The sequence below is a fragment of the Atta cephalotes genome (genome assembly GCF_000143395.1).
Source record: "Atta cephalotes unplaced genomic scaffold scaffold00064, whole genome shotgun sequence".
Taxonomy (NCBI): domain Eukaryota; kingdom Metazoa; phylum Arthropoda; class Insecta; order Hymenoptera; family Formicidae; genus Atta; species Atta cephalotes.
The window spans coordinates 702,329-720,310 of record NW_012130128.1 but is presented as its reverse complement, the minus strand read 5'-3'; the positions used below and the strand labels follow the sequence as shown (position 1 = coordinate 720,310).

At 32.0% G+C, this 17,982-nt stretch overlaps 2 protein-coding genes across 2 annotated transcripts in view; one reads left to right on the top strand and one right to left on the bottom strand.

Moving 5' to 3' along the window:
- LOC105623776 (N-alpha-acetyltransferase 40) overlaps nt 1–5,881 on the top strand; it is a 10,972-nt gene extending 5,091 nt beyond the window's left edge. The window contains exons 2-3 of the mRNA XM_012205153.1: nt 2,533–2,691; nt 5,803–5,881. Of these exons, the coding sequence (XP_012060543.1) occupies nt 2,533–2,691; nt 5,803–5,881 (238 nt within the window). The remainder of the gene's footprint in view (nt 1–2,532; nt 2,692–5,802) is intronic.
- Nucleotides 5,645–17,982, bottom strand: part of LOC105623777 (alpha-mannosidase 2) — a 33,729-nt gene continuing 21,391 nt past the window's right edge. The window contains exons 2-7 of the mRNA XM_012205154.1: nt 14,024–15,378; nt 13,607–13,945; nt 12,995–13,303; nt 11,005–11,536; nt 10,740–10,892; nt 5,645–6,507 (exon numbers count right to left, since the gene is read on the bottom strand). Coding sequence (XP_012060544.1) covers nt 5,926–6,507; nt 10,740–10,892; nt 11,005–11,536; nt 12,995–13,303; nt 13,607–13,945; nt 14,024–15,378 — 3,270 coding nt within the window. The 3' untranslated portion in view covers nt 5,645–5,925. The remainder of the gene's footprint in view (nt 6,508–10,739; nt 10,893–11,004; nt 11,537–12,994; nt 13,304–13,606; nt 13,946–14,023; nt 15,379–17,982) is intronic.

Genomic DNA, 17,982 nt, shown 5'->3' with positions numbered 1-17,982 from the left:
CTTCTCATAAAGTGATGAGAATTTTTTCTAGAATTTTTTAATATCGTATTTTCTTATGTTGATAAAAATAAGAAAATACAGTATTAAAAAATTGATAAAAAATTATGAAAAAATTCATAAAGTTCTATGAGAAGAAAATAAATAATTTTCGTCTCTTGCAAGTTTTCTATAAAGTTGATAGTATTTGAGTAAAAAATTATTGAAGACCAATATTCGGAAATTTTTAGTAATTAATATCTTGTTAACTATTGCGAAAATTGTAAAATGGTAAAGGACTTTTCGACACAATTTAGTGTGCTCTATTTATACAAAAGCGGTTGGCAAAAACTTACGGAACATTCTGTATATATAAAAGTATGCTTTATGTAGTTTTATTATATATATAGTGTCAAAATTTGGAGTTTTGTGCTCCTACGCAATGTATCAGAATATTTGATATCATTAAATGTTTTCTAGCTACTCGAATAATCATAATTGCAGAATTGATTTGAGAGAATAATTTTAATATCAGTGAAACAAATACCAACAGCTACGTATACAATCTAGATGTAATCAATTAGCGATTGATCGACAATTATATGTTTCTGAGAATAAAATATTGAATCTAGTAATGTGCATATTGTAATGAATCTAGTAATGTGCATTTGATGTACAATATTAACAGTTTTTTATCAATCTTAGACGCAAGATTGCAAACTTATCTGAATAATATTAAATGCTAGTCTGTCTTCGCTTGTGAGCTCATTGGAGGCCGCCGAAAAAAGGCAAGATCGGAACAAATTCCGCTAGTATCGCAAATATGATGTTCGCGCATCTGTTGAGCTATTCTACATACTACAGGAATCAAATAAAAAAATCAAACTTGAAATGTAATTATTTCTAACATATAGTATATTATAAAGAAAACACGAATTGCGTTAAGCGAATCAATCTTGGGCTTTTACGAAAAAGCGACAATTTGATTGGCTACAATCGGCTACACGATCAATAAATCGATTCTCAGCAAATGAGAATGGATTGAAATGAATTGAAATGGATTCAGATTTTCAGAAATATTGATTCACAAATGTTAAAATGAATGCTTTTCAATCCTAAATGTACTTTTATTCATTTATGGGAATTGCATGGAGCATATCTCTATGCCTTTAAATCTAAAAATAATATTAGCTTTTTCTATGCATACACAACACATTGTAAATACTGTTCAATTCAAAATTTTGAATAAGAAATACAGTTTTTCAATCCAATTGCATTCAATTGAATCTAATTGAATCCAATTAAATAAAAAAAAATATTCTATTCACTATTTAAAATACGCATTCGAATAGAAATTTCAATCCATTTTAATCCATTCTCGTTTGCTGGGTTTCTGACATTCTAGTATTGCCCATAAGATTAGAAAAAAAAATTCTAATTCTTTACTATTACTATTCTTTACTATTCTTAGAGTGCTGTTCCATAATAATCAGCATTTTGGAAAACAGAATTTTGGAAAAATAATAAAGTGGGGATCATCTGAATTATTTATGCATTACTGTTTATCTGTAAATATACGTTAAATACAAGATTATCGAAATTGAATTTTTATACGTATAAAAGAAATTCATTATTAATAAATAATTGTTCGATAAGTATGCATTAATATATAAGTATTCATTTTTCCAGTATATAAATATTGAGGAATGTATAAAGGAATATATAAAATTGTGTGCTTTTGTCGGTCCGAAATTTTCATTGGGTTGCCCATGGATCAATATTTCCGAAATTGTGAAAAATTAAAAAATTTATTTTAAATATTTTATGAAAAAAGATAATTATTATATAGTAGAAGAATCCGTAAGAAAATTTCGATATTTTTTTTTATTATAACAGAAGATAATGAAAGAAGAGGTTTGAGGTTTGAATAACAGTCCGTTTTCCGAAAAAAATCTCTTCCAGTCATGAAAATTTTGGGCGACAAGCACGAAATTTTATTTGCAATAAATGATTATATTTGCAATAAATGATATAAAAGATTATATTTATATACTGGAAAAATGAGTACTTATCGAACAATTTATAATGAATTTCTTTTTACATGTATAGCAATTCAATTTCGATAATCTTGTATTTAACGTATATGTGCAGATGAACAATAATCCCAATAATTCTGATTGGCTGAATCTTCATTGTATTTTTAGAGATTCCGTTTTCCGAAATCCGACTGTCATGGGAGAGCATCCTTATATTTCCCAATCCATCAGAGAAATCATTGAAACTATACAAATAAATAGATTTGAAATGTATAGAGTAATCGTAAAAATAACTATTTAAATTGTTGTGGCAAAATGTAATATTACTGTTAACATTACAGATGAGTGAAAGTAATATCATACTAATTCATTATCGGGAAAGAAATAACTGTAACAATAGTAACATGTTTATTTTTTTTTAAAGAACTTTTTTTGTATGTATTTTATGTAAGATTATGTGCACACACGTAAAAAATAACATTTACTATGTAGAAAAAATTAATTATTTATGTATATGTAGCTACGAATTACAATTAGAACCATCGACCAGGCGCAAGGGACTTGGTCGCTTTATGATGTCAACTCTGGAGTCCATGGCATATCATAATCAAATGATGAAAGTTGTTTTAACCGTTTTTAAACACAATTCGTCAGCAATACAATTTTTCTACGCTCTTGGGTAATGCATTTTTTTAACGCTATTATAAATATACAGATTAATATGATGAATGATTGTTTCTTGCCTTTAGATTGTTTCTTTGCTAGATCTAAGTGTAGGAATCAATCATATTAAAGAATCACTGAGCATTCACTGATCAGTTTTCTCTGCTGAACACAGCCAATGAGAACCCGTGCCCATGGCTCGTTTAAACATTTGAGTTTCTTTATATTATATTTTCTACACATTAACATTAGTTCTTAAAGCGTATTCTTCATAAAAATCGATCTAGATGATTTTTTTCTTTTTTATTTTATTTGAGATCTTATACATCTCATTTAAATAATTAGGTAAATTGCTAAATTAAAAAAATTAAAAATAAAAACAACTATTGCATTTTTTAATTATTCGAGCAGGAAAAATTGATAGATTAAAAGTGTTAGTAGTATGTTTGGAGGATAACTGAGCTTAAAACATGATGAATTTCATATTTTTATTATTGGGAGTACAAATTAGTTCGGTCCGTTTCCCTAAAGATGGCTTCAATTATTGTGAATTATTGTGAATGATTCATAGTGACAGTTGATTTTGGCGGTTTCAGAGAGGTTAAACATCTGCTAATAATATTCAGTTTATATCGCTTTGAGTTTCATACAAAAACTTTGATTTTGTATTTGAAATGTCGAATTTTGTGTTAACCAAGCAGCATTTGCGGGAGGTTTTGATTTTCTGCTTTAATTAGAAGAAAAGTGCGGCTAAAGCTCATCGAATGTTTGTCGAAGTTTATGGTGACACTGCTCCAACTGATAAATCACATAGGGAATGGTTTCGATATTTTAAGGATGGAGATTTCAGCGTTGAAGACAAGCCTCGCTCTGGACAGCAAAAAAATTCGAAGACAAAGAATTAGAGGCATTACTCGAAAAAGATCAGAGTCAAACGCAAGAGGAGCTTGCAGATTCATTGGGGGTAACTCAACAAGCCGTTTCTGTACGATTGAGAGCCATGGGAATGATTCAAAAACAAGGAAATTGGGTGCCTTATGAACTGAAACTGAGAGACGTTGAAAAGCGATTTTTCACTTGCGAACAGCTGATTCAAAGACAACAGAGAAAAGATTTTTTACATTGTGACTAGAGATGAGAAGTGGATATTTTACGACAACCCCAAGAAGAAAAAATATTAGCCCGGTCAATCGTTGCCATCAACATCAATATCATGGCCGAACATTCATGGTTCGAAGATCATGCTTTGTATCTGATGCGAAAAAGATCTTGTTTACTATGAGCAGCTGAAACTGGCGATTCCATTACAGGCGATCGGTATCGGCTACAATTGATTCGTTTGAGCCGTGCATTGCGAGAAAAACGGTCGGAATACAAGCAAAGACATAATAAAGTTATTCTTCTTCATGACAACGCTCGGTCTCATGTCGCTAAAATCATAAAAAAATATTTGGAAACGCTCAAATGGGATGTTTTATCGCACTCGCTGTATTCTCCGGACATTGCTCCTTCTGATTACTGGTTGTTCTGAAGAATGCAGCAAGTCACCGGTTCACTTCTTTCGCAGAAATCGAAAATTGGCTCCAAAATTGGAATCGCCTCCAAAGACGAATCAGTTTTTCGAGATGGAATTCGAAAATTGCCTGAGAGATAGGAAAAAGTAGTAGACAGCGATGGACAATACTTTAATTGATCTGTTCATTCATTTTGTTTTGAAATAAATGCATTTTTGAACGGACCGAACTAATTTGTACCTCCATATGTAGACAATTAATCAAATATGTATTTACTTTTTAGAAAGTGCTAGAATACGGGAAGATTCGAATCACGACTAATATTTCTTCAAGTAAAGATTCCTTGAAAGTGCAAAAAAATTTTTAAATGCAATAATTTTTTGCACAATTATGTTTATTTGAGATTATGCTAAATTTTTATATAACTTTAATTATGCGTTAATTTTTGTAGACCAATGTATATGTATATATAATTGTTGTATAACTCAAATCTATTTTGCACTGTATGTAATTGACTAATATCGAAATATTCTCTTTTGAGATAGTTCTGTATTGGTTTGTTGTATTACTCAATTTGCATTTATCTGTCAAGCTGATTTCATAATATATTATTTTAATACCTTTTGTATTTTTTATACAAAAATACAACTTAATACAATTTGTATTATTTCTTTATAAATAATACTTATAGATATCTTAAATTTATTGTTAGTATTTTTAATCAAATAAAACTATCCACAAATAAATAATGAAACTCTTGTAAATTAACGCTCACTCAAATATGAATGGCAATCAAAACGTTACTATTAAATTTAACTATTTAGATCTTTACTTTTAATATGATTTTTGCTGCGATAACTCAAATCGTATTTAAAGAGATGTAATGTACAGTGAAAATACGTTATGTTCACTTGACACAATAGTCATTCGTGAACATTCTAGTAACATCCAACAAAAGCATTTTTCAACTGAATATACGTGCATAAAATATGTAGGATTTACATTTCACATTGTACAGAATTAAAATATCAAATAAAGAATAATAAATTAAATAAATGCACTATTCAAATTTGTGACAATAAAACGTTACATTACACAATATGAATTGTATTTTTTAAATGCTTCATTAGATGTATCTATCAATTCTCAAACATTATCAATGTCTTATATACACATCGTCTTATATACACACACACATACACAGCTTTAATTGGAAATGTCAAATCATAAAAATTGCTAAAAATTAATAATTATCAAAATAATAAAATAAATAATACATGAAAAAAATCACTTTTTAAACATGTGTGGTAATAAATATTAATTCAATTAATATCACAATTACGAAGAATTATTATGTTTTTGTTTTCAGTTGTTAATATACAATGAATTGATATAATATATGCGCGCACGAGGCAAACTAGACTATGCAATTATATGTATAATACACAAGTTATATTTACGAATATCTTCATTTCTTAAATATACATCGAATTTCTTGTTGCAATTTAATTTATATTTGAATTGTGCACTTGTTATAATATGCGAACTGTACTAGTATTGTAAGTAAGACCTTTAATCAAAATTACTGTAATTTTATATATACACTGTTTCAGATACAAATTGGACAATTCATATCCACCGGTCTCGGATTTAGACTATATAATTTTGAGTAAACAAAATTTATGTGGATAAATGGAAAATAACACATTACGTTATGTATTATATTTTCTCCCTGATTAAGACTGAGTCTTGTGAAATAAGATCGGCAGTATTTGATGCGGGCATAAGTTTACAATAGGCGATTTCAGAGATGGTCCGACATTATGAAACGTAAGAGGTGCTTTACTTATGGTCCAATCTTCCATATCATTGAATAGTTTCGTCAAATCTACTTCTCCTGATTCCGAAACATTGAAGTGTCGCAAAAAAGAATTGTTAAAACAAGTATCCAAAGCTGACTGATGCAATACCATACCGATACCTTTGCCAGCACCCTCGGGAATGGGAAACGCTCGAAGACTGACAATACTTAAATCTACTGGAAGATTGTAACGAAGTGGTGAGAAATAAGCATGCAGATCGAATGATAGAGAATTATGGGGATGCAACACTATGATTGGATGCAATAACTCTTCCGAAGCTAAGTGACCGCTTAAAGATAATAATCCCGCCGGATGATTTTTTGGTACCGCAAAGGGACAATTTGTTTCCTTCTTTTCCAGAATTAATGTAAATATATGATTTGTCAACAGATTGTCCATTACACCTTGTCCTAATCCTCGATTGTCATCCTGAAGTAATCTTCTATCTTGCATAATCTATAAAAAAAAATTATTGCGTTCATAATTATTGTGTTTATATAGATCAAAAATATGAGAGTGACCATCATGTTGTATTATCTCATGTTAAGGAACCTAATGTGATGAGAAACATTTTAACATTGTTTATGTAATCATATTTGATTCATTTTTCTTACATGTAGTTTATGTTCATTTAATATTTTGTAATAATTTTTGCGACTGAAGGAGACATTGTAATGTTAAATCTAGTTTCGCTCGAATTTTAATGTTCTAAATTAAATATATATTATAATTTATTTAAATATAATTTATTTTCATATTGTTATACAAAAATGTTTATCACACAAACAAACATGGCTATAAATTTATTTTGATATACGTCGTAACATCTCACTATTGAATTGACATTTTATGGTATGCCCCGATATTAATTAAATATTGTGTACGTAATATACAAATATAGATCCTATATAAAAGCAAGAACAATTATTTAATAAAAATATCATTGTATATTTGTATGATAATCTTGAAGATGCCGAGAGGGGCCCTTCATAATACACCTTCATATTATATTATCATATCATCATGCCTAAGTGATAGAAGCTCTGTGATTAGGTAACTTTAATCGCTATTAATTTAAAAACTATTATGGCATACATATATATTAGAACGTTCTTATTTTTCGAATTCTTTTTATCTTACTCCCTAGAATGATTCCACTCACAAAAATTTTTGTAAAATTTTAGCTCGAAAGGATAACTTGTGCTCCCGGTTCGTTAAACTAGAGCACTATAATTTAGATATTTGCATCCGTCAATTTTAATCCTTTCCCCACTCTTTGTTCTCTCTTTAATCTTCTCTCTTCAATCTTCAAAGTTTAGGCGGAGTGGAAAGAGAGCAAGGGATTGAGGAAAGGAGCAAAAAACTAAAAAAAGAACTAAAAATGATGGATGCAAATATTTATATTTATAGTGCCTTAGTTCATATTTATAGTGCCGATTGTCATTCATATGAGTATTTATCATTCCCTTAATTTCAATATCTTTGAACTTTCTGTTCAAAGATATTGGAATTAAGGGAATGATAAATACTCATATGAATGACAATCGATTTAGATATATTACTGCCTTTATTTTTTAAAAAATTGATTAAAAAGTTGTCACTTGTGTAAAACTTCACCTCTTGTATCACTGAAAAGGATATATGTTCCCATTCAGTTAGCATTAATATTTTAAGTAAATATTTTTAATCAATCAAAGATTTTTCAATCAAAGATAACTATGTGAGGGAAAAGAAAGAAGAAGAGGGAAGAGGAGATGACACTCGCGAGCACATAAACATGACTGAGGCCCAGTTCCACAACTGACGGTTAACTCATAACTGAGGTTCCACTTCCCAGCAAACGAGAATGGATTAAAATGAATTGAAATTTTTTTCTATCCGAATGCGTATTTTAAATAGCGAATATTTTTTTAATTGGATTGAAAAATTGCATTTTCTATTCAAAATTTTGAATTGAACAGTATTCACAATGTGTTGTGTGTGTACAGAAAAAGCTAATATTATTTTTAAATTGAAAGGCACAGAGATATGCTCCATGCAATTCCTATAAAAATGCATTCAGGATTGAAAAGCATTCATTTTAATATATGAATCAATATTTCTAAAAATCTAAATCCATTTCAATTCATTTCAATTCATTCTTGTTTGCTGGGGGATTATGAATCTTCTATTGTACGTTACCCGCCACCACTTCTTCATTTGATAAATGTTATTCATTCTCTCCTTCAAGTACAATCAGCTAAACTAGTGACGAAATTATATAGATATAATAAAAATATCATCATTTAATACATATAATACAATATAAACAATTTACATTCTACTCAGACAACATTGGGTAAGTGTCGGATAATCTAATCTCGCTTGGCCAATGTCGCGCGCCGTGATTAGTCTAATATTCGGGCTTGTTCGACTTGCTGTGTTCACATCGATCATTCATTTTACTTCTAATCAAAGAGAAATAAATAAACATAGCTCAATTATTTTTACGTTACAATTTTTTTTAACTTAGTTGGATTAAAACGAACAATTTCCTACTTATAATTTTAAATAATTTAAGTAGCATTTATGATTCATTTTTAAATAAAAATTTTTTTTATTCAATTAGATTGAAAAATTGCATTTCATATTCAGAATATTGAATTGAATAGTATTCACGTTGTACAGAAATTGCTGATATTATTTTTAAATTTAACTGAATTAAAAAAATCGTACTTTCTATTCACAATTCTGAATTGAGTAGTATTCACGATGCACAGAAAATGTTAATATTATTTTTAGATTGAAAAGCATAGAGATATGCTCTATGCAATTCTTATAAATGAATAAAAATGCAGTCAGGATTAAAGAGGATTCATTTTAACATTCATGAATCCGTATTTCTGAAAATCTGAATCCATTTCAATTCATTCTCGTTTACTAGGCCAAAGATCCCAGATTCGAATCTTAAGATGCGTTTTTTAAATATCAATTTGAAGTAGTTAATTTTAGATATAATTATTATAAATGTCTTAGGAATAAAATTTGTAATCCTTAAAGATGAATGTTTTTTTTTCGAATATTAAACTAGTGTCAGCTCGGATTCAATCCATTCAATCCGTTTTTATGGATTTAAAGTACATATATTAAAAAAATTTTAATCCATTTTAATCCATTTTAATTTCTCATTTGCTGGGAAGTTAAACCTCAGTTAAAAGTTAATCATGAGTTGTGAAAATGAATCTAATTTAAATAAGTCCCCTGTAATCGTCAGTTAACTTAACCGAGATTGGTGAAAGAGACCCTAAATTTATGATAGAATTAATAAGGTGAAGTATACTTTCGTGGATGCGCAATAAGAAAGTGAATTTGAATAACTGTTCCATATAATCAGCATTATTATATGCAGGAAAGTACATATTGGGGAACATTTGATTGGTTATTTCCAGTATTGCTATTGCCTTTTATTTGATTGACTATTTCCAATATTGTTTATGCGCAATGTGTATATGTGTATGCGCGCGTATGTTTCACCTTATTAATTCCACCATGACTGAATCCGACCAAGACATCTATCAAGGAACAAAGTCGGAATGTGGATTCCAATCAGAATTATTTCGTTTTTCCCAGAAAACACAATAGAAATCTAGGGATAATTGAATAATTCCGATCGGAATCCATTCTGATTTTATTCTATGATAGATAATATCCAAACAATCTCCACGCGATATACCTTAGATAATGCTAATGCTAAATTATATTATAAGAAATTTGGAAGAAATAGATACAACAGACATGTCAGAGCTATGTGTGAGTGGCAGGACAAAAGACTACTATGGAGGAGATCCGGCCTCAGTTAGAATCTGGGAGCCCGGAACGCCCTGATATTTTTCTTATGTTGTCGCTTATTTTTTACACTATTGTGACTTTCAAATCTCTTAACTCGAAAAGTACTAATTAAAAAGAGGTTTTATTATAATGTTTTGAAAAGCTCTTGATTTCAACTATTAGATTTTGAAAAAAAAAGGATGTTTTATTTAAAAAAAAGTCGATTTAACCTTAATGGCATTCAAATGATATGATTTTAATAGATCATTTAAAACCTTACAACTTTTGTATGAAATATTTTTCTCAGAGTATTTAAGTATTTAAAGGATCCGGGACTTTTTTTATCCTGTATAGGTATATGTATGTATGTACATGATGCATATGCTTTTAAAATTAAGATGTAACAAAAATTATAGCGTTTTTCACTGACAGAACTCTCATTTACAGAGGTGTGCACTTGGTGCACATTAAAGTTGTTGTACATTAACCTAATCTGAATGTAAAAGTGAGATATCTCAATTAATAAAATACCCAATATTTTATCAAATACTGTAATAAAATATATCGAGGATTTCACGGTTTAATTTATTTTTATATTTGTATTAAACGTACATTTTTATTTTTTTATCAATTTATGTACAATGACTTTAAAGTGCATTGAGTACACACCAGCTCTGCCAGTGAAAAACGTTATGACACTGCATATTTAATTTTAATGAAAAACTAAATTTTTAATGAATAAACATATTTTTCATTCAAGAAAATTATTATTACGTAAGTAATATTGTGTAAGTTTTTAGTATAGCTTAACTTTTCATTTTACTTGTTTGCACTAATTGTAAGATGTACAACATTTTCTGAAGACAAAGTTATTAACTCACCTCAAGTTCACCAGACGCCATAGAGGCTACGCCTAATGGTTGTGCTGTAGCAACTGTTAACCTAACTCTTTTATCTTCTATATATGCGCTTGCTGCCATCGGATAATAATTCCCTTGCGTGGGAAGCTTAGAAAATCTTTGCCGTCGAATTATCTAAAATTAATCGGATAAAGTATACATCACAATTATATCTCAACAAAAAATCTTACAAATCTTGTTTAAGGACTAAAATATAATTTTTAATTCGTTACATTAATATGCTTACATTGAGTCCATTTAAATCTGTGAAGAATTGGTTACCGGATGCAATGTCTGTGTTGAAACGCATTGCAAGTTCATAATTTTGTGTCTCCGTTATGTCGACTTCATTTAATATATGTAATCCGAGCCCATCACTGCCAGGAGAATTAAACAGTGTACAAGTGTGCCGTACGTACGGTAATTCTATAAATACTTTCGATAAAATTGGTCCAGATATTAAATGAATAATTGCCCTGCCGTCCATAAACACCACATCTGGTTCCGATTTGTCAGGCAGGAATAAGTAAGCGCCACTTCTATCTTTACCGGAACTTCTAGTACCATATTTTACGAAATCTAAATGCACGGGAAACATGGTATTGTCGACTCGTAAAGCTTTCAACAAACCAGATTTCCCGAAAGAAGCGGATAAATTCGGCCGTTGAGAAATTGAAAATTCTTGCGAATGCGACATAATTGTCAAATGACTAAAACCAGGAATCGATGGAAAACTTATGTCAGTGTTAAAAATTGTGACATTAGCCAGATACACTTCCCTGTTCGAAGAAGAAAAGTCTAATAATTTTATTTTTATAGCATATTAAAGCTCATGCAATATTTTATAAAATGATGAAAAAATATATTTAATAGCTAATAAAGCTTTGTACTACTAAAGGGCCTTTCAAAAAGGATGCTCGATTTTAAATAAAACAAGTTGTGTGTGAGATATCCACTCAAATTTTTTTTTATTTGAAAGAATATTTTATGGCATTAAGTATGGAATATAACATCGCTCAAATGTCCGCTGCGGCCTCGCTTGGTGACACGTATTCGGGCGGTCCAATTTTCGATAACTTTCTCGCATAAATCTGGCTGAATTTGCTGGATGGAGTTTGTTGACTTTGAGAGCATCAATTGTTTGCAGTTTATTCGTATAGACCTGCGATTTAAGATAGCTCCAAAGAAAGAAGTCTAAAGGCGTTAAATCGCACGATCTTGGTGGCCAGTTCACGTCGCCGCCGCGCGAGATAACCATGCCCTCATATCGCTCGTGCAAAATATTCATCGTGGCATGAGGTGTGGCAACAGGTGGCACGTAGCGCCATCCTGTTGGAACCACATGTTATCGGTATCATCCATTTTTAGACCACAAGAAGTTGCTTACCATCGATCTGTAGTGCTCGCCATTGACGGTTATTGCAACGCCCGCTTCGTTTTGAAAGAAGTACGAACCGATGATTCCGCCAGATCAAAATCCGCACCAAACAGTGACTTTCTCGAGATGCATTTGGAGCTGGTGTATCTCGGTGGATTGGTATCGTCTCAAATTCGACAATTTTGCTTGTTCACATATCTATTTATCCAAAAATGGGCCTCATCGCTAAAGATGATTTGTTTGGCGAAATTTGGGTTAACTTCCAAATGCTCCAGAACCCAATCAGCGAACACACGGCGTTGTCTATGGTCGTTTACCTTAAATTCTTGGGTCAGTTGAATTTTATAGGGGTGCAGACCCAAGTCCTGACGCAAAATTCGCCAAGTTGAAGTCGCAGAAAGGCCAAATTCTTGTGAACGACGAGAAATTGACCGCCTCGGGTTTTCCCGTACACTCTCACGCACAGCAGCGATGTTTTCAGCATCTTGCGTTTCGGCGACATACTGATGTTGGCTGATTATTTATCGAACCGGTGGACTCAAATTTGACCATCAAACGTCGACTCGGTAGGACGGTTGTAGCGAGGATAAAAATCACGTAATGCGCGGAACGTTTCTCAAACGGAGCACTGATTTTGATAATAAAATTTTATGATTTGCATACGTTGCTCAACACTATGACTTCCATGATGATTTGCCATACACTACTAAACAATTCAACAAATTTAACAGATGTCACTTTAACAACATGACTACTATGATCTATTGTAAAAAATTTCGAGCGTCCCTATTGAAAGACCCTATAGTACAGCATATAGTATTGTGTGTGATTAATGTTTTTACATAATCATTGTGCTTACTTCGTATATGACGCTTTGTGTGATGTGTGAACTATATATGTAGTAATACCAAATCCTGGTACAGTGACTAAAAATGATAATTCATATCTAGCCGTGGACAATGCAGCTGGACCAATCCAAACAGGAGACACTTGACATTTAACAGTCTGTCCTCTTCGATCTGTAATTCTAACGAATGGCGTCGATACAATCAAAGTTTGCACTTTCGTTCTCTCTCTTGGGAGAGAATTGTATAGAATAATTTTTCTCGACGGCTTATCGTCTCCAAGGTTGAGAACATGCTTCTCACCTACGCTCGTGTGATGCGACCTTTGAAAAAAATAATTACATATATATTTTATATTGATATAAAATGTATATATAATATATAAATTCATTATATGAAAATTCATAAAATCAATGAGTGCATTCATTATTATGATCGCTCACTGAATGTTCAGTGAGCTCTTGTATTTGTTTGATCTATATTTTTCTAACGGAATATGCTAATTAGATGCAAGAACTCACTGAGCGCTCAGTACTGAATGCACCCAATATTTTATATGTAAATTCATTATATGAGTTTATACACAAAATATTGGTTTTATTATTCGTTATTAAAAATTTTAATACCTAGTTTCATCCAATGAGAAATACACAGCTTCTACATCCATAGGTGATATTTGAGGAGTTCTCAATAAATGTGCTATAGATTGTTGCAGCACATGTGCCGAGTTATTCAACGCCATTATCATCTTCTGGGCATAATCTATCACAACATTGTCTCTGGCAGTTCCGGTAACTCCGTCGTGATGTTGAAACAAAGAGTGCCACATCCTGGCTTTGCTTAAACGAGACGCAAGGCTTCCTTCTATTAATTGATCATTGCTTCTAGCCCAAGCTATAGCAGTTAATGCTTCTGATCCTCTTAAGGAACCCAACAATACACGATCCAATCTTTTATGAAAAGGTCTATACAAATTTAAGAATTTTATTAGACGATTTATTTAAATACAATGGAAAGCTTTTGGTCTAAAGAAACTTTTGTACCTAGAGGTATAGTAACCACTCCAATAATGATCATCTCTATCGGAATATGTAAAGAAATCGCCAGACAACGTAGGAAATTCATTAAAATTGTGTTTTTCTCTGATCGCCTCAAAATAATCACTCAATGTTCCAAATTGTATTTGAACGTTCAAATGTTGATTTTCGTTCATATAATTGAAAAGTTTTTGATAATTGTCATATTGAGCTTCCCACTCGGTGAGATGTGTATACCTGAAGTCATCGCCTAAAGGCGCAAGTACTACATTAGTCTTGAAAAGTTGCGCTTTCTTGCGATACTGATCCAGTAAAAGCAACGCTCTCTCTGCTACATTTGCTCTGGTGATGGTTTTCGGCGGAATCTTCCACGGGCAGCTGAGACCAAAATTCTGCATTCTGTAAAAATCAAATTGGCAACATACTTTTGGATCCGGGCCGCACGTATGAGGAACATCGTAGCTATAAAATGGCATAACATGAGTTAAAAATTCTGTAGAACCGTCATCGTCCCATAATTGTCTCCAACGAAATTCGAGATTTTTATTCTTAGCAAGTCTCTTTTTTACTGAATAATGAACCCTTTGTATCAAAAGGTTCTCCAAGCCTGAATTCTTTAAGAGATACGGCATAGTGGGAGAAAGACCAAAAGGATCAATGGCCCATCCTGAATTTGGTGTATAATCCAGATTATATTTTAGCCACTGATGACCCTCAGTTAATTGCGTCAATTGAGCGATCCAATGAGACACAGATTCATCTGGCATCACCCATCCTCCGGACACAATTTCCAATTGTCCGTCGTGAATTAGACGACGTACTTCGTCTTTTATTTCTTTGGACTGATCGTCCCACCAAAGTTTAAAGAAAGATATTTCCGCCCAAATAAATTTGCGTCTCCTGTCTTCGCCCAGTTTGATCACCATATTGTTCAATATGCTCCTTGTTTGAAACATATAGTATTTTTCAAAAGTATTTAACCATCCGGGATCGTTGTGCGAGTGAGGTACGACAAAAACTTTTAATTTTCTATTAGGATGCCATTGTTTTTCATCGTACATGATGTTCCAACCTTGTTTCCAAACTCCACCATCTGGATTATCAAACTCTAATTGCTTATACAATTCTAACATCTGTATGTCAACCTTGGGGACTTTCTGAATATTAAAATTACATATGAAACTTTTTTCTAAACGTGAATTCTTAGTATTAGAGTGATTAAAATGACTTGGTTGTATAATAGGTACAAAATTATTTTTTATTTTTGCTGCTTGCTCCTGCAAAGCGTTCATAACTTTGTGATGTTTATCAAAGTCCTTTTCTAATTTTGCCAGTCTGTTTTCCAAATGGAGCCACTGATTCTGGAAAAAAAACCAAGTAGTTTTTTTCTAAACTGCGGCAGATCTAGTTTAAGAGAGAAGATGCGTTTGAAAATGTCAACATATCAATTAAAACATAAATTTTCTTAAACATCTTAAACAATCTTAAAACATAAATTTTTTGTACATTTTGTACATTATATAAAATGATTTTTGCATATTTTAATATTTTCATAGCCGGTAATTTTTTCGCCTTTCAAAAACTGGAAAACTAGTTTCGCTTGAATATAACTCGAAATTATTTAGATAAAGATAAAATTACATAATTATAAACTAGATAAAGATATACGTAAACTTAGATAAGATAAAGATGATTTTATTTCAAATTTGTCTAGATTAAACATGAAATTATAAATTATGTCATCGAGATAATTTTAATATCGCTTTTAAACACAAGGATTCATACAAGGATAAAATCAACACAAGGATAAATTCAAGGATAAAATCAATATATTCATATTCTTATTTAATTAAATGATAAACAGTGAAAGGGAGGAAAGGAGAATAAATTTTTATTAAAGGGATAAATATATATATATAAGAGATAAAGAAACTAAAGGTAGGGAAGAGGGACAGAAAAGAAGAGAGAAAAAAAGTGGATAAAGAAAAAATTAGAGAATTTGCAATATAGTAGTGATTAGAAAGAGTGATGTATAGAAAGAGTGTAGTCAAGAGAATGAAGAGAAAAACAAGGAAATTATAAACAAGGAAAAATAAACATAAATTAAAAGGGGAGAAAGTATTTATAGAAAATTATTTGAGCTGAAAGGAGAGAAAAATTTAGGAAAAAATGAATAGAGCAAAGAAGCAAAGAGATAAGAGAAAAGAAGTAAAAAGTAGGATTAGGAAGATTGAGAGTTGAAGAGGTAGGAAGGGATGGGCAGAGATAGAAAAAGAGGTGAAGAGAAATAAAGGCATTGTAGGAGAGATTAAAGTGAATAATAATGCTACGAATGGAGAGGAGAAGAATTTCGGCTGAGTCAAGAAGGAGAAGTAGAAAGAGGGAAGAAGAGGATGGGGAAAAATGAGAGAGGGAGAAGAGACAGGTAAGAAAGCAGAGGGAGCAAGCAAAAGAAAGAGGAAGGGAAATGTAGAGTGAGAAAGAAAAGGAGGAACGAGAAAAATAAACGAAAATAGGTATAAGTGAAAGGGGGAGGATAGAAAAGCTAATAAGAGGAAAAGAGAAAGGGAGAGCTATGTTATTTTGGAATTGTGTGGGGATATGTAATAAGAATATGGATTTTTGAAGGTGAGAGAGTTTGATTTTATGGTATCAACCTGTGTGAAATATAAGTACAGGAGAAAGATTGAGTTAAACGGCAGATTTCCAAGAACATATGTATGGAAGTGTTATTTTGCTAGGAGGGACGGTAGGAGAGGTAGAGCCAGGGAAAAGTGGTAGTTTTATAGGGAAAAGAAATGATGGGAGGATTTCAAGGAGATAAGCTAATGTATGAGAAGGTGGAAGGTAATGTAATAAGTACGAATTTAATATTGGGAGTATAAATTAGTTCGGTCCGTTTTTTTGTGTTCAAAAATGCATTTATTTCAAAACAAAATGAATGAACGGATCAATTATTGTCCATCGTTGCCTACTACTTTTTTCCCATCTCTCAGGCAATTTTCGAATTCCATCTCGAAAAAATGATTCGTCTTTGGAGGTGATTCAATTTTGGAGCCAATTTTCGATTTTTGCGAAAGAAGTGAGCCGGTGACTTGCTGCATCCTTCGGAACAACCAGTAATCAGAAGGAACAATGTCCGGAGAATAACCGGCGGGTGCGGTAAAACATCCCATTTGAGCGTTTCCAAATATTTTTTTACGACTTTAGCGACATGAGGCCGAGCGTTGTTATGAAGAAGAATAACTTTATCATGTCTTTGCTCATATTCCGGCCATTTTTCTTGCAATGCACAGCTCAAACGAATCAATTAGCCGATACCGATCGCCCGTAATGGAATCACCGGGTTTCAGCAGCTCAGTGTAGTAAACAAGACCTTTTTGGTCCCAGATACAGAGCATGATCTTCGAAGCATGAATGTTCGGCTGTGGTGTTGATGTTGAGATCGATGGCAACGATTGACTGGGCTTAGCATAGTATTTTTTCTTCTTGGGATTGTCGTAGAATATCCACTTCTCATCTCCAGTCACAATCCAATGCAAAAAATCTTTTCTCTGTTGTTTTTGAATCAGCTGTTCGCAAGTGAAAAATCGCCTTTCAATATCTCTCGGTTTCAGTTCGTAAAGCATCCAATTTTCTTGTTTTTGAATCATTCTTATGGCTCTCAATCGTACAGAAACGGCTTGTTGAGTTACTCCCCAATGATTCTGCAAGCTCCTCTTGCATTTGACTCTGATCTTCTTCGAGTAATGCCTCTAATTATTTGTCTTCGAATTTTTTTGGCTGTCCAAAGCGAGGTTTGTCTTCAACGCTGAAATCTCCATCCTTGAAACGTCGAAACTATTCCCTATGTGATTTATCAGTTGGAGCAGTGTCACCATAAACTTCGACAAACATTCGATGGGCTTCAGCCGTACTTTTCTTCCAATTAAAGCAGAAAATCAAAACCTTCCGCAAATACTGCT